The 23479-nt window shown below is 29.2% G+C and overlaps 2 protein-coding genes across 2 annotated transcripts; both read left to right on the forward strand.

The window, feature by feature from the left end:
• The first annotated feature begins 394 nt into the window (after positions 1-394).
• Positions 395-3891, forward strand: LOC106765452 (senescence/dehydration-associated protein At4g35985, chloroplastic). The gene is made up of 5 exons (XM_014650081.2): positions 395-1345; positions 1970-2097; positions 2255-2421; positions 3269-3353; positions 3638-3891. The coding sequence occupies exons 1-5, from the start codon at positions 773-775 to the stop codon at positions 3792-3794; spliced, it is 1110 nt and encodes a 369-aa protein (XP_014505567.1). The 5' UTR covers positions 395-772; the 3' UTR covers positions 3795-3891.
• Positions 3892-14173: 10282 nt separating this feature from the next.
• LOC106771398 (putative ABC transporter B family member 8) lies at positions 14174-22815 on the forward strand. Its single transcript, XM_014657405.2, has 9 exons — positions 14174-14680; positions 14803-14857; positions 15275-15453; positions 15548-16005; positions 17732-18272; positions 19011-19190; positions 20011-21294; positions 21596-22011; positions 22306-22815. The coding sequence occupies exons 1-9, from the start codon at positions 14426-14428 to the stop codon at positions 22661-22663; spliced, it is 3726 nt and encodes a 1241-aa protein (XP_014512891.1). The 5' UTR covers positions 14174-14425; the 3' UTR covers positions 22664-22815.
• Positions 22816-23479: the final 664 nt, after the last annotated feature.

Raw genomic sequence — 23479 nt, forward strand, 5'->3', positions numbered from 1 at the left:
TAATGTTTTTTGTGTGATATATAAATGCTTGTGATATGGTAAAAAAAATATTTATTAATATTTTATTGTGATATATAGATGTTTATATAACAATTGTAGGCTTGTACCTAGTGTAAATTATTTTCTGATATTTTGTTTTTGCTTGTTAAACATAATATTTAACATAATCATTAAACCTAATTTCTTTGATTTATGACAAATAATCTATGCATCCACAACTGATAAAACAGAATAAAAGAACATCAGAAGTTCAGAACATCGATAAAGGAAAGAATAATGCATGTTGTAGTAAGGTATTTCTTGTCTTAGCAAGCTGTGATGCTGTTGTAGATTGTTCAACAAGCTCTCCTTTTTCTTTTATTTTTTTCTTACATATTCCATTTCCACCATTATCTTCACACCATATTCCTCATTTTTCACCAATTGTGAGAACAGAATAAAGCTATCAACACCAAAAGCTTCTCACTAACAAATACCTTCCACACATAATGAATAAATAATCACATTTTCTATAGTTTCTTCAGATTGCTTTCTATATTTCTTATCCTGTTTTCATTTCATATCTTAACGAAACTTGCTCCATCGGATTTGATACGACTGTTGGGTTTATTAAGAAGAAAATTCATCGGAAAAACACAAACACCAATGATATCTTACTGCAAAACCATACAAGGAGAATACATGTTATATTATCTACCCAAATTTGAGTCACATTTAGAATTCTAATATTATCTACCCAAGAAAGAACAGAGGAAACAGAGGAAAAACAGAGATGGGTTGCCAAGCCTCGAAGGAGAAGGCACCATATGAAGACTCCATGCACCATGCAGGTTTTCAAGAGTTGCAGAAACCGAAAACTCCCACACAAGAAGTTGTGCTGCAAGTTCCAGGATGCAAAGTTCATCTGGTGGACGATGGAGAAGCCCTTGAGCTGGCTCAAGGGCACTTCACAATCATGAGGGTGATGGAGCAGAACGTGGCACTGGCAACAGTCATAAAAGTTGGAAACAGTGTTCAGTGGCCATTGACAAAGGACGAGCCAGTGGTGAAGGTGGATGGTCTTCACTACCTCTTCTCTCTGCCGGTGAAAGACGGTGGTGAGCCTCTGAGCTATGGTGTGACCTTTCCAAAAGAGTGTTATGGGAACATGGCGATGGTGGATTCTTTTCTGAAGGAGCATTGCTGCTTTTCTGGGTTGGAAAAGAGCAAAAAAAGTGACCTTGATTGGGAGGATTTTGCTCCAAGGGTTGATGATTATAACCACTTTCTTGCCAGAGCCATTGCAGGAGGAACTGGTCAGATTGTTAAGGGTATCTTCATGTGCAGCAATGCTTACACCAACCAGGTTTGCTTTATCAGTTCAATAACACTGGTTTTTCTTTTTCTGTTTTGCTTCCTTTCAACTTATCAGAACAATTCTTTCAACTTATCAATTCTAAAATTGATTTTGATTGAATGAACTAGTTCTAGTTGACACGACAAAAAGACAGGACAGAAACAAAGTCTTACAAAAGATAAAAATAAAAGATGAATATGATTTTATATACATATAAGATACTTTTACTTTTGTAATGTCTTTTGGAGTGAAGTCGAAAACAAATATATGAAAATTTGATTCAAAACAAACAATATCTTACAGTATGAAGATCTATGTGTGTTGGATCTCCTTACAGTTGATGAAGCGAATCATACATGTGAGATCAATTTAGATGTAAAATCAGTTCAATAATTGATTTTTTAAAGTGAATAGAGAAATTCTCTTATATTTAAAATGGAATATGAAGAGATTGAGATAGATAGACATACCAAATGATGTGGTACAAAATATTTAATATATATGATATCTTATTTTATAATCCAACATGATAACATTTGAGGTATGCTTTGTTCTTTTCGGTGTTTTCCCATCATTTGAAAAGAACCAAATAAATCATTACGCTTTTCATCAAAAACTTGTTATGAAAATCAGGTTCAAAAAGGAGGGGAAGCGATCCTAAGTAGTGCTGCAGAAAAGAACAATGCTAACAAGGTGAGACAAAGTATGAACAACAAGAATGATGCCACAAAGAACAGTGGAATGAACGACAACCTCAAACGGTATTGAAACATGTGATGCGATTGAGTTATATTATGTCACGAGTTCATGTTTAAGGATTAGAGTATTGACTAAGAATTTTTGTTTTTCATACATAGTCTTAGGTTTTAAAAGGGTATGTATAATTACAAACTAAGTTGGATTATTTTTCATGTTTAGTGTGAGAAAGCTGACAAATATGACAGAAAAATTAACCAAGTCTTTGCTTGATGGTGTTGGAATAATGAGTGGATCAGTGATGACTCCTGTGCTTAAATCACAGCCAGGACAGGCATTCCTAAACATGCTCCCTGGAGAGGTGCTATTGGCTTCCCTTGATGCAGTCAGTAAGTAACACTTCTCAAACAGACAAAAGTTTAAGATCCTAACAAAAAGTTTTACATTGATTATGGTTAGGAACCCAAAAACAATGGAAAAATTGAATAACATATAAGGTAGGATGAGGGAGCCAACCTAACTCAATTTATTTATTAGTCAGTTACAAAGCTTTAAACCTAACTCGACTTATCACGGATTGGTAGGTTAAATGGATTATTGACTCTTTTATTTACAAGTTTTGTTTTTCAATGAATTTATTTTAATTCAAATCTAAATAAATTTAAACTCAAAACGATCTTCAATTTCAAAATCTAAAAAATACAGTATAATCCAAAATCATCCTAATCTCCAAATACAATCCAAAAACGGGATCAATCGAGTTCTCAGTGGACCAGACTCAAAATTGACCTATATTGAAATTTCAATTTTTATTTTCAATCTAGTCTGGCCCAAATCCGTGGAGGCCAAGTTAGTTCATGAATTTCAATCTTTTTTAATATTACTAAGTTTTTAACATTACTAAGTAGAAGACTTATAAATTCATTGTCTTAAAATTTTGAGTTGAAAGTAAGGTTAATCCTTCGTGTGCGGATTTGACTCATATTTTGATAGTACTGTATGTTGATGAAAGGAGATTTTTTCTTAAAAAACCCCTTCATCTATAAAATTTTAAGAAAAAGTTTTAAATTTTCAATTTTCTTATGTCATATGCCGGAATATATAAATGTAGAATTACATTGTTGGTACCGTTCTTATTTTTGTTATCTTGGATATCTTAATAAGCACCATAAGCTAATCTCGTTCTTTTAAACAAGCACCACCAACTTGATTAATTTTCTGTGTTTAATGCCACAGATAGAGTTTTTGAAGCAGCTGAAGCTGCTGAAAAACAGACCTTTTCTGCCACCTCCAAAGCTGCAACCAGAATGGTCTCTAACAGGTAATAATAGTTGAACCACGCATTGGTGCAGATAATCTTCATATAAATCTCAAAAAATAAAAAAACTGTGCATGGAAAATAGTGTTAAAAACTATCTGCATCATTGAATATGCTTTGCTTCCATGGTGCAGATGTTCTAAAGAACAGTTGTAAGAGAAACTGCACTTTTAAGCTAGTTTTGAACATCTGAAAATGTGGGAAAAACAAACACACCTTATGTTTATCACCTATGTTGTGGATACATAAATGTAACCTTAGCAGCTAAAATGATGTTTCTGCAACAGGTTTGGGGAAGAAGCAGGAGAGGCTACCGAGCATGTGTTTGCAAGTGCAGGACATGCTGTTAACACTGCTTGGAATGTGTCTAAGATTCGGAAAGCCATCAATCCAGCATCTTCTGCAAATGCTGCTAGAGCACTCACAAATTCTGCCAAGAAATGAAATCCTTTGTTATAAAATCTAACCACGTTGCTTTCTATCTCATGATTAGCAAGTGTACTCAATCCGTTATAATGCATAAACAAGTGTCTTATTCACATATACTTGTGCAAAATTTCAAGTGATTCTAGTCTGTCAATCACTTTCAATTATGCTTCCCAAACACGGTGTTCAACAAGGTTTGTTCAATTTGTTCAAAAAGTTCAGCAGAATTAAAATAGGATTAAAACAACCATATATATATATATAAAATTATTGAAATTATCTATCCGACGAGTCGGTCAATTTTAGATCAGATGGTCAAACATCAGCTCAACAAATATTGAGCCGAATGATCAACCACCAGCTCAACAAAGAGACCAGTGAATTCAAATGGTCAACCACAAGCTCGACGAGTAAGCTAGTGAACTTAGACGGTCACCAAATACATTTGATGACCTTGTACTAAACCAATGGTCAAGCACTAACTAGGAAAACAAGACAATAAGCCTGAACGATCACCAAAAAGATCGGACAGTCATGCATAAGATCGAATTGTGAATCATCAATATGCAAAATAAGTCATTGAATCCGAAAGGTCACCATAAAGACTGTTCGACCTTGTATCATACCAATCAGACTAAATAGATCCAAGAAAGATCAACATCTTAAAACCAATTAACTTAAGGTTAAAATATAATTATTTATGTTTTGATCATAATTAAGTCAATTTTAATCAAATGTCCTGCCATAAAACCTATAAATAAAGACTTAAAAATAAAAAGATAGGTTACACTATAATTAATTAGATCATTTACTTAAAATAAAAAGATAGGTTACCTATCTTATTCTTATTCAAATGTGTCTCTAAAGATTTAATATATATTTATCGAGTGTCGTTCATGAATCATTATAAATCAATTCCAATAAAGCATTGCTGTTCTGATAAAAGACACAAGTACAAGTACTGTTGTATGAATTGATCATATCCCTAAGCAAGCCATGGAAGAACTAAACTATGTTAGATGAAAAAGCTCCCAATGTAAGCAAGAGAACATTATAGGTAGTATATTAGTAACTTGATGTCTGTTATTAATTTAATATGGTTCCGTGATGACAATGGAGGGTTTTATGGTAATGAAAGGACCTGTTTTTTTCTCTAGTAGGTCAATGGTTATCACTATGAAAAAGTAATGCATGGCCAGCTTGGTTAAGATGATTGCAAATATAGATATAAAATTAAGAAAAAGGTTTCAAAGATAATGATTCTCAGACTAATTATGTTTCCAATCCATATATACTTTTGCTTTCTCTTTGGTGAATCTTTTTAATCATTAGAATTGTAGGCCATTGGCAAGGGAAAGTGTAAATTAATATTCATTTATAAATTAAAATATTCTATGATTTATATAAAAAAGTAAAATAGCATAAAGTCATTGAGTGAAGAAAAAAAATTAAAAGGAATTAAGTAGTTTAGACTATAAATTTTTTACATTAGTTGTTTATTATTAATAGTATGATACTAATTTCAATATTATAGTTCCCAAAAGTAATGATGATTTATTTCTTTAAGATGAACATAATCATTATTATTTTAATCATCACAATAAAATAGTTTGATATTAATTCTAAAATAAAGCATAACTTTTAATACATTTTTAACATGTACTATTAATCAAAGTTTATTAAAAATTGAAAATTCATAACATTTCTAATAGGAAATAAATTATAAATAATGCATAAAAATGTTGTGTTATCAATATTTCTATTTATATATACTAAAACACACACACATTATTTGATTTCATTACCTAAAATTTAATTATTGTAATAACTTTTATTATTTTACATATGTTAATATGTAATTAATATATATATTTATTTATTTATTTTTGTGTTGTTTTATTTAAATTTGAAATATTATTTAGAAGACATAAATATAAGATTACAAGGATGAAGTCATTCATTAGATATAGAACAAATGAAATGTAAGATAAAGAATTTTTGAAATTATAGGAAAATAAATTAAATGTGAGGAAAAGTGAGAACACAATCAATCTTTGATATTTATTTGAGGGAGAATAAGACATAAGAAAATAAGAAAAAAATTTCTTTAATAACTCTTTTTTGACAATTTTTTGACAACGTATACGTGGCAGTTTGTGATTGGTCCGTTTCAAATATTTTTTTCGAATAAATTTAAATAGACCAATAAAATTGTAACACGTGTCTTGTTGTAAAAAAATTGTTAAAAAATAGTTGTCAAAATATCATTGTCCAGAAAAAGTAGTTTTACATAAATTTAAAATATAATAAAAAGTAAAATGCACATCAAAATAAATTTTCACTTATATATATATATATATATATATATATATATATATATATATATATATATATATATATATATATATATATAAACTTTTTCTTGAATGTTTTAAGCTTGATGTTTATCAAGTCATTGTTTCTTGTTCGATAAATAATCATTCTACTTTTTACTTTACTCTCATTATGTCTTGTGTTTTGAAAGAAAAAAGGAAAAACCACTTATTATAGTATCTCTACATAACTACTAAGTAGGAAATTAAGTTTGTTATACCAACCTAAGATATGAAATATAACTGGGACCAAGTGTACTTAAAGAAGGGTGTATTATAATATAATAAAATCTAAAAATTAAATAACTAATTATCTAAAATATTTAATTATATTTTTTATTTTAATAAAGTTTTCATCATATTATAGTATTAAAGGGTAGTTTTCACATAGAAGGTGAGACCATGCAATGCAATGCAACTATAATATAAAATTAGACTCACGAATGATTAGTGTGGGACTCTTGTTAACCAAATTCATACTGTGTTTCTTCCATATATTAATCAATAATTAGTGAGGCTAGATGTAATTGTTCCAACATGAAAAGTGTCAACACCACCAACAAGACCAAAATTAAAAAAAAAGTAAATATTTATAAAATATAATGATGGGATAAGAGAGATATAGATAAATAAAAAAAAAGTATTTAATAAGTAAGAAATATCAACCTATATCATTGCCTATTTAAAATAAAAGTATTTGATGAACATTCAATATTACATCTCATTTACATTTAGAAAAAAAAAGAAAAAAAAAATAATGTGTCTATCATTGTCCTTTTAATTATTACAAGTTTTTTCTTTTTATAATTTTCCTACGATATATATATTTAAAGTTTTTAACTTTTTTTAAATAATAATATTTAGATTAAATATATTTTTAGTTTATAAATTAAAATTTGTTTATGTGCCAAACTTACAGTTTGGTCTCTAATTTTAAAAATAAATACATAGAATTCCCATAATTTAATTGTGTTAAATTTTTGTTGATAATAAAAAATATTTCAAGTTGATGTTTGAGCTTATTAAATAGTTTGATTTTAACTCAGATATCAGTGTAAAACACATCTAAAAAAATACTATATTCATTCATGATTTAATTATATTTTTGGTCTTTCAATTTGTTTAAAAAATTAAAAGAGATTCGTAATTTTTATTTGGTTTGATTAAGTTCTTTAATTTTTAAAAATTATTCAATTAAATCATTTTAGTTAACTTGTACTATTTTCAATTTCTTTTAATCTTTTATGATTTTTTTTTTAAATTTACTACATGTCATGCTCACATGTCCGGATAATGTCATGGATCAGTCTTATATTTAATTTAGTTTGAATATTTAAAATTTTGATTCAATTTAATTATATTTTTATTTTAAATAAAAAAATATTTTTATTCTTTAAAATGAGACCATATTAATAATCAGGTTTAATTATAATTTATATACACATATTAAAATAAATTTTTAAAAGTTACACCTAAATCACTTCAGATATTAAAATTAATGTTATTTTATATATTTTTAATTTTAATAAAAAAATTATTTTTAATTTATTATATGTTAACTTAAAACATATAAATGTATTTGTCACATTAAATTTATAAATAGACTAACAAGGAAAATGCATTATTTTAAATATTAAAATTTAAAATATATCTTTCAAATAATTATTTTAATTTAAAAATAAAAATATTTAAAGGATAAAATTGAAAGATAAATGTGAACATCATTAATTTCTTTATATATATATATATATATATATATATATATATATATATATATTAGTTTTTTTTATTTCATTTAAAACAAAATATTCTATTCATAAAAACTAATAAACAAGCTTTTTATAATTTGAATATTACACGAGTCTTTAAAATTTCATTTTATTACTCATAAAAGTTATCACACTTATTCAAATCCTCAACAAATACAAGTTATTAGAAACATTAAATCAAACCAATATATTTATAATCCACAAGAAATTGAGACTCCCTTTTCACACTTAGTCTATTGGAATAAATTGAATTAAAGGATTGATTTTTTGACTTTTTTAAGTAATAATTTCAAAACACGTGTTATAATGAACACAATTTTAGGTTTAAACGATTTAGTTGTCTCTATCTTCGGAAGATTTTTCCATTTTGATCCCCCGTCTTATTCGAATCCCCAATTGAGTCTCTATAAGTGCTAATTTCAATTAATTAAGCTCCTGCCGTTAAATTTAGTTAACGAGATTAACTTTTTTGCATAGCTGGGAGGATGAGCTGTTAATTTCTATAAACGTGACCTATTTAGAGTTGAAACGTGGCATGAATTGAGTTCCATAAGTGCTAATTTCAATTAATTTCAACTCTAATTCATCACGTATGAATTGAGTACCATAAGTCTTAATTTCAATTAATTTCAACTCTAAATAGGTCCGTGTTAATTTCAATTAATTTCAACTCTAAATAGGTCACGTTTATAGAAATTAGCAGGTCATCCTCCCAGCTATGCAAAAAAGTTAATCTCGTTAACTAAATTTAACGGCAGAAACTTAATTAATTGAAATTAGCACTTATAGAGACTCAATTGGAGATTCTCCTAAGACGGGGATCAAAATAAGAAAACGTCTCAAAAATAGAGACAACTAAATGATTTAAAGCCACAATTTTATAAGGAAAAGGAAAAACTTATAATATTGTATATTAGGTGTCCTTAAATGGAAAGTTTTGTATTAAAGTAAAGAAGGATCTATAGCCATACAAAGTAATATGGACAAATTGAATGGTGTGATGTGTTTACCTGCTCCACTATTTATTTCTTTAATTATAATATTAATCCACCACTTTCATCTTCTCTAACATAATCTTTCTCTGCCTCCTCACAAAATACACTTCATTCTCTCTAATAATTAAAACAATGTTTTTCAATTATTAATACCATGCTTTTGATATATAGGAACATAAAAACCCATCAAACCACTCCCTTAGTTTAAACTATAATAAACTTATTATTTTCAATATATATTATTCCAACTTTGATTATTAAATGATACTAGATTATTAAATATCTATTAGAAGGTTAAGCAAATCAAAATTTATGTTTAAAATTTCATTTTATATAAACTACTTATATCACAGTTGTGATGAATTTATTGAGTAAAAAAAACCCATCAATAATATCAAAATTAACAATTTATCTTAGTTTTCGACTGAGTGATTAACGATTAGAAATAAAATTCAGACTCAACCATAAGTTTTTTTTTTCCTATTAAAATCGAAATTATGTGATGTGGTGGTACGGTGGCACTATCCGATTTAAAAATTAAACAATAAAGTAGAACTTTTGTAAGGTATAATATAACCTATTAATTAACAAATAAAAAATAACAACATTTTCTTATGTCGGATGAGGATGTTGAGAATCACAAAATCCATGATCCATATATTAATATTAATTGTATAGTCAATTAAAGGCAGCAAAACAAGGAATGCTGAATATGATTTTAACCATATGTTTCGTAATTTAATCACGTTTCATTTAAATATTGAGTCATTATGATTGGGTTAGTAGCCACTAATGATGAGCATCACCATTTAAGTACCAATAAACCTATTCAGAATCTTAAACAACGTAGTATTATCTTAAAAAGTCCTACTTAGTGATAATTGGAATACGCTGAAATCAAGATCCAATTTCCCCACGTTTTTATCCATTATTATAATACAAAATACCCCAATATCAACGAGCAACACGTGGATTATATATTGTTGGGGGTTACGAGTACATCATAATTGTACCAAATTTTTAACACAAATTTTAAATCCCTCATTGGTAATATCAACGGTTTATTTATAAGTTTTTGAGGTTTTAACTCCCACTTTTCAAAAATGGGAGCTTGGAAGATAAATTTTTGAAATTATAGTGTTTGACCTTTAAGTTAGTTGATGTGTTATTAATTATATTTGAACAAAAATACAAAAATCATAATATAATAAGATAATTAAATTTGTAATAGAATGACATTATTATTATTATTATTATTTAATTATGATAGTGTGTGACTCTATAAACTTTACTTTAAAGTCAAAGTTTCATTATCATCAAATCTAATTATAGATTTTTTTTTCTTACTTATTGGTAAAGAGGCATACATTAAAAAATAAGTGTTAAGTCAAATTTAATATTAAAAAGTAAACTTTAAGTATAAGTTAATTTTATAAAATAATGTTTGTGTTTTTTGAAATTTTTAACATTTTTTTATATAAGTGTTTGAAATTTTATATCGATTAAAGATAAAACTAGTTCAAAATATCAAAGTCATGGATTAGAGACAAACTAATTATGTGGAATTAAATTAATTATGTCATAACTCACGGTTATATACATTATGAAAGAATAAACTCAATAAATAATTTTTTTATTAGAATAAGTTATTATTCATTATTTTGATACTATATTAAGAAATAAATTTTTAAATTTAATCAATAACACAAAATCAATTTATAGTGTGAGGATGGTACTCACTTATAAGGCCTCCAATATTTAGTATTATAAAAAATATATAAATTTTACACCGTCATAGTATTATTTGATTATATATCTATATAATATAATATCTCTATATGATAATGTATTATTTAATTTTTAATTAGGCATGTATCATTCTCAAGAACAACTCATGTATCACGTGCACTTTTAACAAAGAAAAAAATAATACGTGCGTGATGTAGTGGACCAATCTATGTAGCTATAGAGGTAGAGTAAGGAACAAAACACAGCATAAAACTACAAAGAAAAAAGTTTGGACAACCTTTGATATAGTATTGCAAACCTAAAACCTAACCTAAGTCATGTTTGGCCAGGCGAAAATACCGGATCATTCATAATTGAGACATGAACCTTGTATATGGCAAACAGAAAATTAATGTATTCACCTATTGAATAATTTCTTGAAATCTAGTCTTATAATTAATAATTAATTTTTGTTAATATCGTAACTAATATTATTTGTTTAATTTATAATAATTTAAGAATATTGCAATCAATTCTATATATATACTATAATCAATAAAGTAAATATCTATATATATATATATATATATATATATATTTTTTTTTTTTCAACTTATTCTCGACTAAAAAAATATACCTTTTATTGATTAAAGTTGTTAAACAAGACGAGAATATATCATTCTTAATTAAAAAACAACTCAAATTAAAAAATGTATAATGTTCTTTCAATTGAAGTTAACCACTGTCAAATTGAACAGAATCATGTGACTGATTATTGAGGTTAATTAAATTAATATATTCACGTATTGATTTAATGTGTAAGATTTTAATATTGGAAGAGAGATCCAGAAGCGAAGAATTAAATGACCTTAACCTAATTTTTTTTTTCTTAAGTTATATTATATTGTTGTTGTTTTTTTAATGTATTTGTGTCTTTTCAAAGCTTTATAGTTATATTTTCTTTCACATATTTGCAACTATTTATCTCATGATGAGAACTTTTTAAATTTTTTTAATGCTTAATAATAAGTATTTAATAGTCACAATTTAAATTTGTTTAACTTGCATATTCAATAATAGTACTTAAGTAATAAGATTTTTTATGAGAAAATTGATTGTTATATATTTTTGAATTTTTTTAAATTAAATATATTTTTCATCCCAAACTATTATAAAAGATTGTATTTCTCCCTTAACCTAAATCATAAAGTATTTGGGGGTTTGTAGTGAATTCAATGTAAAACATCTTTCTAATCAAACATGGAAAATATTTTGGGTAGGATGAACTGAGTTTTACCCATGACTAAAATTAACCTCCACATGTTGTTTGTTCATAAGAATAATTTATATAATTTTCATAAAGTACATTAATGAAATATTCTAATATTTAATTTAAGAACTAAACATTATTTTAAAAAATAATTTGGAGATGAAAGATATATTGAACACCCAAAGTTATTGTTAAAATATTTTTTACATTTTCTTAAAATTTAAAGTTCTAAATATATCATTATAATATTTTTTTACTTATTTTATTATCTTTAAAATAATTTCATGTAAACTATATGAATTAGAAGTTTTTTCAAAAGTTTATATATATATATATATATATATATATATATATATATATATATATATATTTATTTATTTATTGGAAGAAAACAAAATAGTTTAATATAAAAATTTTAATTTCATTCTGTTCTAATTTCATCAGTAATCCAGGTTTTTCAAAGTTANATATATATATATATATATATATATATATATATATATATATATATTTATTTATTTATTGGAAACAATGCAATTGTTTTCAAACGAAGTAAAATTTTATTTTTTTAACAAACAAATTTATCTTAAAATACAAGTCGAGGTAAAAATAAAATGAAATGGAAACTGATAAATAACTTTTACTTTTGAACTCTTATCTTCAACATTAATATTTAATTTAATTGCAATGAAAATTGTTATATCAAACATTTCAATAAGTTTTCATGTATGTAATGAGACACTCTTATGGAATTTCTGATAGTTGATCAAGGTTAATCTTAATATAAAAATCAGCAAACTAAAAGATTGAGATGTGACTAATTTTAATATACATGCTTGGACAAGAATAAAGAAGAAAGTGACTTGATTCCAAAGGCTATGAAGAGACATGAGATTAAAAAAATGGCAAAGAGTTAAAGTAATAATAAATATTCAATGATGGAAAATTTCATTTTGGAATTTATCAGAGGAAAAACATATCTTGAAGAAAATGGGGGAATATTGAAGTGTTAAAAGGAATCATATTTCAAACTGAATATTTGGAAATGAACATGTGCCATATATATATACTTCAAAATTATTGTTAACATTCTAAATATAGACAGACATGTCCAGAGAGAGTGTAGGGCTAAGTTTTGTAGCACAATATAATATGGTTGCTAAGCATATATAAAAGCAGAAAGTACATTAAAATTATAATGTAGATCATATATTAATGATACCAAACACATTATCATTGATGTGTGTTTTAGTCAGTGCTAGAAAAAGAGAGGTCCAAAACATACAGCTACACAAATACATGTATTTTGGAATATAATTAATATGTAGTTTGGTCTGTTGAAGCAAGTTAGGCATGGCAGCTGATGCAAGAAAAGTGGAATATGCTGTGTAAAGATAAACATCTTCCTCCATACATCTCACCAACACATAATGCAGTTCTAAGTTTCTCTTCTTAAAAATATCAAAGGTACAAATTAACAATGTTGATGGCCATGTTTTATATTTTATCTTTAGTTTTCTAAGTTTTGACAATCTGTGAGATGTATCTGACAAGGTTGTCGGATATATGAACATCTTTCTTCACCGTGGCACGTGTAGTTATTTGTTGATTCTGTCTGAAAGCTTATTTTTTTTTCTTCTGCTAAACCAAATAAGAGAGGAAAAAGAGAGAGAAGAAAACAGTATCAATGCCTCTCAAAATTGTCATAGTTTTGTTTGTCTTCATAAAAGTAGATATGCATAATCTGTAGATATATATTAATGAAAATATCTCATCAATTTATATGTAGGGAGAGATTTTTGACCTCTGTAAGAGAATCTATCAGTTGAGCTTTCAATTTCATCTTTTCACTTAGATATACTATATAGATATAAACGAGTATTAAATAATGATGATTCAATATTAATACCATACATTATATATAGAAATACCTCAGTAATGTATTAAATATTATAAGCTCTATTCACGGGAAGGAACATTAGAACCTGAAGTGGCCATTTATAGAATAAAAAAAGGTGGCAAATTGCAATAAACCGACAATGGGCAAAGTGACCTGAAATGAGAGTACTAAATAATTAGAAAGAGAGCAACATGGTAGTGTTGGTATGTCATATCATCTTTCTCCAAAACTTGACAAAAATTGTGAGAATCTATTGGATTTTGAAGATTAAAGAATTGAAAAACAAACAAAGAAATGAAACGAGAAGCACGAAATCATCTTTAACAACCCCACAATTACACACAAAAAGCCTTTGATCATGATATTCATGGTGTGCTTGCAATAGAATATGCCTCTCTCACTCTTTCAAGTCATGACAGAGATGCACATGGAGTTGTGTTCACACTCTTCACTCCTCACACTTATATATATAAGTAGGCTTTGGAAACCAAAATCATCTCATTGTGATGTGCCCCCACAACACACAATTTCTCGCTAACTCTTTCTTTGTTTTCCCATATTTGACAACCTAACAAGGTTTTCACACAGCTGAAGGAATCTTCATATATATACTAAATGGGTTCTCCAGAAAGGGATGAAACTGAGACACAAAAGGTAGAGATGAGAAGAAAAGGGAGAGCTTCCATAGCCATCATTTTGAGATATGCTGATTGGATTGATGTTGTGCTCATGCTAATGGGTGCTTTGGGAGCAATTGGAGATGGCATGTCCACAAATATTTTGCTGCTGTTTGCAAGCCGTATCATGAACAGCCTAGGTTACAGTAATAACCAACAAAGTACTAAGACTTACATGGCTGAGGTTGAAAAGGTAAGTTAACGTTGACTCATATTCCTTAAATTCTTGTTTCACTTTTCTGCACACTGGGTTCTAATAAGCAACTAATGTTTCTCTCTCTTCTTTCATTTTTGTCTTTTGATTGTCATTTACAGTGCAGCTTATATTTTGTCTACTTGGGATTAGCAGTGATGGTGGTGGCCTTCCTGGGTAATCCAAATTCAAATCTTCTTTTTCATATACTTGCTTTGCTTTTTGAGGACAAAGGTGTGAACACTGTAATAACTAATGTGCAACAATTAGCTATAGCTATAGCATCTAACTGTAGTAGCCACTACTCAGTAGTGCAACAAGGTTCGAGGCAACCTCAATTTTCACATGTTTAATTTGACAGACATGTTTGGTCATTATTGTATTATGAAACCCTAAAAAAGTAGACTTTCACTCTCAGAAAGTGGAACTACACCAACCCAATAAATATATATATACCATCTACACAATCAAGTAGAATCTTCTTAAAGTTTTGATCTAGAAAAAGAAACCAAACCATATATGGATGAATTAGGAACTTCTGAAAATGCAATACTTGAGAGAACTAGTTAATCAATAATTGATGCTTAACTGCAGAAGGGTATTGCTGGAGCAAAACAAGTGAGAGACAGGTCCTGAGAATTCGTTACAAGTACTTGGAAGCTGTCCTAAGACAAGAAGTAGGGTTTTTCGATTCCCAAGAAGCAACTACTTCTGAAATCATTAACAGCATATCAAAAGACACTTCTCTCATCCAAGAAGTTCTGAGTGAAAAGGTCATTTTCTTCTCCTAGTTTAGGCAACATCAATTGTTTTGTACCAAGAAAATCTTTGTAATTTTATGTTATCTTTTGGTTTTTGGTTTCTCAGGTGCCCCTATTTTTGATGCACTCATCATCATTCATATCCGGGGTTGCGTTTGCCGCATATTTTTCTTGGAGGTTGGCCTTAGTAGCATTTCCAACGCTGCTTCTTCTCATCATCCCTGGCATGATTTATGGAAAGTATCTGATCTATTTGTCAAAGTCCTCTGTGAAAGAATATGGCAAAGCAAACAGCATTGTAGAACAGGCACTTAGCTCAGTGAAAACAGTGTATTCATTCACTGCAGAGAAGAGAATCACTGGGAGATATTCAGACATCTTGTGTAGAACTTCAAGGCTTGGAATCAAGCAAGGAATAGCAAAGGGTCTTGCAGTAGGAAGCACTGGTCTCTCTTTTGCAATATGGGCTTTCATTGCTTGGTATGGAAGCCGTTTGGTCATGTACAAAGGTGAAAGTGGTGGAAGGATCTATGCATCAGGCATTTCCTTCATAATGTGTGGACTGTAAGTAACTATCTCTCTCTCTCTTTAAGTTTTTGTAATTAGTAAGAACATTAAAAATGACAGATTCTTATAATTTCAGATACTAAATTTAAGGTTTGATCAAATATTAAAGAAAGACATGACAAAAAGATTTAACCCATGATACATGAATCCACCAAGATCAGCAACTAAATTCAAGGTCTATTCATCACCAATCACATGTTTCATTCATGCATGAAATTTCATTACATTTTTGTGGGTGATGCAAAGTATATTAAAGCAGCAGATCGATGGATCTTAACAATCAATTAAAAATTGGGATAGCCCAGAAAGTTCAATCAATCTAAAGTTAAGAATACATTTATAAATCTTACATATGATCTAGTTCTCATTGCCAAACATTATCATATAGTTCTCTTTAGAAAAAGTGAATTGAAAACAATATTAGTTTAATTCTATACAACTATAGCCTTTCTGTATGATAAGATTGGAATCAAATCGGTTCAGAAAAAGTCTTGGTGTCTTTATCTTTAGTAATAATGCGCCAAATATTTTAGTATCTTACAAATTGATATTTAATTTGAGGGCATAGTAGTGGCAATCTTCAGTAAAAAGGAGTATAAGCATTGGAAAGAAGTGGTTATTTCTTTCCAATTAAGTATGGCATTCAAAAGCTCTTTCTTTCAAAAGTGACCTCCTAAAGCATTAGATGAAAAAGCAAAGAGAAGAAAAGCATTCATCAAACAGTTTTAGTAAGAGTATGATTGATTCACTATTGGAAGAAATTATTTTTATCTTTCCATGTTGTGAATCCATAAAGTACCAAAGTGATTTTTTACTAGATTTCAAAGATACTACTAAAAGTTGATTTGCAGTTCAACTGTTACAATAATTACTTCTGCTTGAACTTGATTAATAATTGTTAAAGTATCTTGTCTGTAATACATAAGCAAAAATGTTTAATTAATCTCTACACTTAATTATCTCTCTCAGATTTCATCAATAACTTCAAATGACAAGAAATAAAAATATTTGATATCATTCAAGCTTAACAACTTCTAATTAATAAACAAGAATCAGACAAAGATCATTGTAGGAAGTATATTTATTGAATAAAGAGTTTGTAATATTAGTTACTTAGTAATTAAGAATGAAGAATTCTGCAAAATTAGGAGGAGATTTACAAGGCCATAGGCTGTTAAGCTCTATAAATAAATGAACTCAAGGAGCATATATATATATCTTAAGTTTCTTTTACCAATTCTATATTTGAATGAAGTTCTGGCAAATCTTGCATTGCTTTTAACATTTTCCAGATTTGATCAAGACCATCAATTTGAATTTTATTATTGGTAGGTTTTTCACTGCTTAAACAACTTTTTGTATTACATATTCTATTCCCAACAGATAGAGATACCTTGAAAAGAGAAATAAATAATATATGAATTGTTGAGAATAATTTAAGTGTAAGTTTAAGTTTAAGTTTCGTATTGAATATAAATGGTAAAATTAATATAAAAAAAAAGAAAAACACAAATTCAATGTTTCGACTCACAACAATGGCAATTTAAGTAAAGTTCATCATACACTTTGAGATATATACATTATGAAAGAAACTCATCTCTCAAGGATGGTCGTTGGAAATAGTATAAGTCTAATGACAAAGTTAAAACAGAAAAAAGACCTATAAATACTCTTGTATTTTATTTCTTCTTTGCTGATTGTTGGAATGCATGGTAAAATGTAGATCTCTGGGAGTGGTGCTTCCTGATTTGAGGTACTTCACAGAAGCATCTGTTGCAGCATCAAGAATATTTGACATGATTGATCGAATACCATTGATTGATGGTGAAGACACAAAAGGGCTTGTGTTAGATCACATAAATGGGAAGTTAGAGTTTGAGCATGTGAAATTCACATACCCTTCTCGTCCAGATATGGTTGTGCTGAGTGATTTCAATCTGCAAGTGGAAGCAGGGAAAACGGTTGCTCTAGTTGGTGCAAGTGGAAGTGGGAAGTCTACAGCAATAGCATTGATGCAGAGATTTTATGATGCAGATGAAGGTGTTGTGAGGGTTGATGGTGTAGACATAAAAAGGCTTCAATTGAAATGGATAAGAGGGAAAATGGGGCTTGTGAGTCAAGAACATGCAATGTTTGGAACTTCCATAAAAGAGAATATTATGTTTGGGAAAACAGATGCTACCATGGATGAAATAGTAGCAGCAGCCTCAGCAGCCAATGCTCATAACTTCATAAGGCAGCTTCCTGAAGGTTATGAAACTAAGGTGAATCACTTTTTATTCAAACAATAACAACTTTCTTTGAACAAAAGTACTTACAAAAAGAGAAAAAGATTCAGCTTTTCAGTTAGTTAAGATTAATCTATACATATACACTTTAGTTTAAAACAAATAAATGAAAAGAACTTAAAAAGTGAAACAAATTTGATTTATTTTACTTATTTATCATCAATTCTTGATTAATGTTTATGTATACTTATGAAATTTTCTTTTTATGGTTTGGTTGAATTTATTAGTAAACACTAAAAGAAGAAAAATAAAAATAAGTATTTTTAATTGAGTTTTTATTAAAAATAATGTTATATTAAGTGTTCAAAATGCTATTTATTTTTATCTAAATACCTTGCTGCTTAGCAAAAATGAAAGGACAAAAGTACTTTAAAAAAATAAAAGATATTTTAAACACTCAATAAAATAAAAATAATTTTTTAACGTAAACCCAATTGAATAAGATAAACAAATTTATGAAATAGATAAATCTAAGTTAAACTTCTTGCAAAAAATAGGTATTAATTATCTCTTTATTTGTCAATACTATTAACCATGTGTTTGGAAGAAAATAAATATTGTGATTATTAATTAGAAGCTTTTTATGAAGGATACAAGCTCTAGTTTACAATTTTAGCACCATCATAGATGCTTAATCTACATAAAAGTTTGATTCTACATTTTATATTATTAGAAAAATGCAGGTACTATTACTAACCTGATATTGTAAAGCAGATTGGAGAAAGAGGAGCACTTCTTTCAGGAGGACAAAAACAACGAATAGCCATTGCAAGAGCCATCATAAAGAATCCTGTAATTCTCCTACTTGATGAAGCAACCAGTGCTCTTGACTCTGAATCAGAATTACTGGTCCAGAATGCCCTCGATCAGGCCTCCATGGGGAGGACTACATTGGTAAGTGCAATCATCAATTAAACACAAATGAGTTTAAATATATTTTTAGTCAATAAATCTGTATGAAAAATTATAATTTATGTATGTCGTAAACTTTGATACAATGTGATCCCAAGCTTTAATATAATTTAATCTCAAATTTTCATACAGTTTGATTTGATATAGTTTGGTTCTTGAACTTTAAAAATGAAATGACATTAATTTTTAAAATTTGTTAAACAATGTTTCGTACTAACGTTTGAACTAGAACGTGTCAAACTGTGAAAATTGTTCAAACAAATTTTAAAGTTTAAGAACTACAATGGATCAAAGTTTGGAATAAGGATGAATTTCAATTTTGGAAACTAAAAAGTGTTTTATACTGACATTTGAACTAGAACGTGTCAAATTATGGCAAAATGATATTTCAACTTCAATTTTTGATACCATTTTGATATTGTTCATGTGTCAAAATATGATTAGACGATTTCAAATTAAAAAATATGCCCTTGCCTCAGTCATCCATCAGGTTTTTTTTTTTTTTAATTTGAAATCGTCCAACCACATTTTGACACGTGAACAATGTCAAAATAGTGTCCAAAATTGGTGTTGAAATATCATTTTGCCAAACTATGTAAATCGTTCAAACAAATTTTAAAGTTTAAGAACATGGATCAAAATTTGGAATAAGGATGAATTTCAATTTCGCAAACTAAAAACGTATTTAATAAAAAAAAATGATATCCTATACATTAAACTACTTAGTTCACTAAGAGTATATGTATTAGTATAATTATCACAATGAAACAAGTGACGAATAACAGCAAGTGAACTTGATCAGGTTGTTGCACACAAGCTATCAACTATTCGAAATGCAGACATGATAGCAGTTGTCAGTGGTGGTCGAATCATTGAAACCGGCACACACAATGAACTCATGAACAGACCAAATGGTCACTATGCAAACCTGGCAAAGTTACAGACACAATTGAGCATGGATGAGCAAGATCAAAATGCAGAACTAGGTGCTCTTTCAGCAGCAAGAAGCAGTGCAGGTAGACCAAGCACAGCAAGGTCAAGTCCTGCCATATTTCCAAAGTCACCATTGCCTGATGAAGCCAGCAACCCATCTCCAGTTTCTCACCCTCCACCATCTTTCACCAGACTTCTCTTTCTGAATGCTCCTGAATGGAAACAAGGTCTAATTGGGACTCTCTCAGCCATAGCCTTTGGCTCAGTTCAACCACTATATGCTTTAACCATAGGGGGTATGATTTCTGCCTTTTTTGCCAAAAGCCATCTAGAAATGATGCACAGAATCAGGACTTATTCTTTGATTTTCTGTTCCCTTTCCCTTGCCTCTATCACTCTCAATCTCCTGCAACACTACAATTTTGCTTATATGGGAGCCATGTTAACCAAAAGGATAAGACTGCGCATGCTGGAGAATATCTTAACCTTTGAAACTGCTTGGTTTGATGAGGAACAAAACTCCAGTGGAGCATTATGCTCAAGGTTAAGCAATGAGGCTTCCATGGTCAAGTCCCTTGTGGCAGACAGACTCTCTTTAATAGTCCAAACCACTTCTGCTGTCACCATTGCAATGATCATAGGGCTTGCCGTGGCTTGGAAGCTAGCTCTTGTTATGATAGCAGTGCAGCCACTCACAATTCTTTGCTTTTATACAAGAAAAGTGTTGCTCTCCACACTCTCAACAAAATTTGTTAAGGCACAGAATCAAAGTACACAGATTGCCGTGGAGGCAGTTTATAATCACAGAATTGTGACTTCTTTTGGGAGCATTACAAAAGTTTTACGGCTATTTGATGAGGCACAAGAGGCTCCAAGGAAGGAGGCAAGGAAAAAGGCTTGGCTAGCTGGCATAGGAATGGGTTCTGCTCAGTGCCTGACGTTCATGTCATGGGCTTTGGATTTCTGGTATGGTGGTACTTTGGTGGAAAAGAGAGAAATATCAGCTGGGGATGTGTTCAAAACATTTTTTGTGTTGGTGAGCACCGGCAAAGTCATAGCTGATGCTGGAAGCATGACTTCTGACCTTGCCAAGAGTTCAACAGCAGTGGCTTCTGTGTTTGAAATTCTTGACCGAAAATCACTAATTCCTAAGGTATGTTAGCTCTGTATATTATTCATTGACTGAATCACATTTACATAAGAACTGATTAAGGATATTTAAGATTAGAATCTTATAGAAAATTTGAAAAATTAGTGAAAAAGGAAAATTATTTTTGAAACGTGGATTTCTATCCAATGTGAAATTTAGTTTGGTACTCAGACTATTCCCAACATCATGGAACATTTGTATTTTTGAGTAATCTTATCTGCACACTTGCATAGTCACAGCACAGATATGCTTCTCTATCATTAATATGTCACAACTTTTACTGATGAAATCGTGTTATTTTTAGGCTGGGGATAACACTAGCGGCATTAAGTTGGAAAAGATGAGTGGTAAGATAGAGTTGAAGAATGTAGATTTTGCTTATCCAAGCAGGGCAGGAACACCAATTTTGCGCAAGTTTTGCTTGGAGGTGAAGCCAGGAAAAAGTGTCGGGCTTGTCGGAAAAAGTGGATGTGGAAAATCAACAGTGATAGGCTTAATTCAAAGATTCTATGATGTTGAGAGAGGTTCAGTTAAAGTGGATAACGTAGACATAAGGGAATTAGACATTCACTGGTACAGACAGCACACAGCACTAGTGAGCCAAGAACCTGTCATATATTCTGGCAGCATACGTGAGAACATTTTGTTTGGGAAGCAAGATGCAACTGAGAATGAAGTAGTTGAAGCTGCAAGAGCTGCAAATGCTCATGAATTCATATCGTAAGTTTTCTCTCTACATATATGTTGTCTTGTTTTAACCATAAACTGTCACATTCATTTCTGAGAAGTTAATGTACAACAAAATTTGACAGAGTTGCTTCATGGTTATTCTTTTAAGAATGTTGTCAGTGTTTAGTTCTTGATCTATACAACCAAAAAGGACTATTCTCTTACAAGCAAAGATCATCACATGTTCAACCTTAAATCTTACAACCACTTTATAAACTCTTTTAACCAGCTTTTGGAACTAGTTGATGAGTAAAAAAGTGAATTTTTCATTTGGGTATGGTGTAGATCACTGAAAGATGGATATGAAACTGAATGTGGAGAAAGGGGAGTGCAGCTATCAGGAGGGCAAAAGCAGAGAATAGCAATAGCAAGAGCGATAATTCGGAACCCAAAGATACTACTTTTGGATGAGGCAACAAGTGCATTGGATGTGCAATCAGAACAAGTTGTGCAGGAAGCACTTGACAGGACTATGGTAGGAAGAACCACCATTGTTGTGGCACATAGGCTCAACACTATCAAAGAGCTTGATTCAATTGCTTATGTGTGTGAGGGCAAGGTCCTTGAGCAAGGAACCTATGCTCAACTTAGGCACAAGAGAGGTGCCTTCTTCAATCTTGCAAGCCATCAAATCCAAACTTAGCTACCATAATTGTATAATTTTCATGTACAAACTTCAGTTCATCAAGAAATCTATAGGTCTTTTTCAAGATATAAAATCTTGAAAAAGTTAATTAAGTATAATCTAAGATCTACAACATTTTCTAATTTCAACAACAATTACGTTTTAAATATTTCATAAGTTTTGATATTTTAAATAAAGTCTTTATAAATAAATTATTTTATTCTATTATTTTTTTCGTCATTAAATATTCCTTTTATTATTGTATTTTTATCTTTAATTCATCAATCAACTAATTTATCTTTAGACAACTATATTTGACTAAACCCTATCATTATAAAAGATCTCATTGTTAAACTCAATTTACAAAAACTCCAAAATCTAAGAAAAACCCTTTAAATAAATTTTATCCAAATACTTAGCATAATTATATACTTAAAACTCAAATTCAAACCACTAGTTCAACTAAACCAAGAATCTTGTCAAACTGTGTTTTTTTAAGAATAAAAGTGTACAAAGTAATTAAAAAAAAACAAGATTTTACTAAAAATAATCACTTTTAACTCTAACAAGTCTTCTTAAAACAAAAATTAAGAATTATTAACATAATGACTTGAAATATTGATTAAATACCCAATAATAAATATTATGGTAAAAATCTTGTCCAACTTATAACAATTATAAACTATATTTTTTTTTAATACTATAAACTACTGTCTTAATATATATTTTTTGAAAATACTAACTATATATATATGATCTGGATAAGGATAAAATACCAAACATGGGAAGACAGAGCACACAATTCTCTGCCCTCAACTGCATCGACCTATCCAA

This window comes from Vigna radiata, chromosome 1 (genome assembly GCF_000741045.1).
Source record: "Vigna radiata var. radiata cultivar VC1973A chromosome 1, Vradiata_ver6, whole genome shotgun sequence".
NCBI lineage: Eukaryota > Viridiplantae > Streptophyta > Magnoliopsida > Fabales > Fabaceae > Vigna > Vigna radiata.

What these genes read in the sequence shown, in the direction of transcription:
- LOC106765452 (XM_014650081.2), top strand. Translation starts at nt 773, where the DNA reads ATGGGTTGCCAAGCCTCGAAGGAGAAGGCACCATATGAAGACTCCATG. An exon ending in GGCTTCCCTTGATGCAGTCA is followed by an intron (nt 2,422 to 3,268) that starts GTAAGTAACACT and finishes TTAATGCCACAG; the next exon opens with ATAGAGTTTTTGAAGCAGCT. An exon ending in ACCAGAATGGTCTCTAACAG is followed by an intron (nt 3,354 to 3,637) that starts GTAATAATAGTT and finishes TTTCTGCAACAG; the next exon opens with GTTTGGGGAAGAAGCAGGAG.
- LOC106771398 (XM_014657405.2), top strand. Translation starts at nt 14,426, where the DNA reads ATGGGTTCTCCAGAAAGGGATGAAACTGAGACACAAAAGGTAGAGATG. An exon ending in CTGAAGGTTATGAAACTAAG is followed by an intron (nt 18,273 to 19,010) that starts GTGAATCACTTT and finishes ATTGTAAAGCAG; the next exon opens with ATTGGAGAAAGAGGAGCACT. An exon ending in AATGCTCATGAATTCATATC is followed by an intron (nt 22,012 to 22,305) that starts GTAAGTTTTCTC and finishes GGTATGGTGTAG; the next exon opens with ATCACTGAAAGATGGATATG.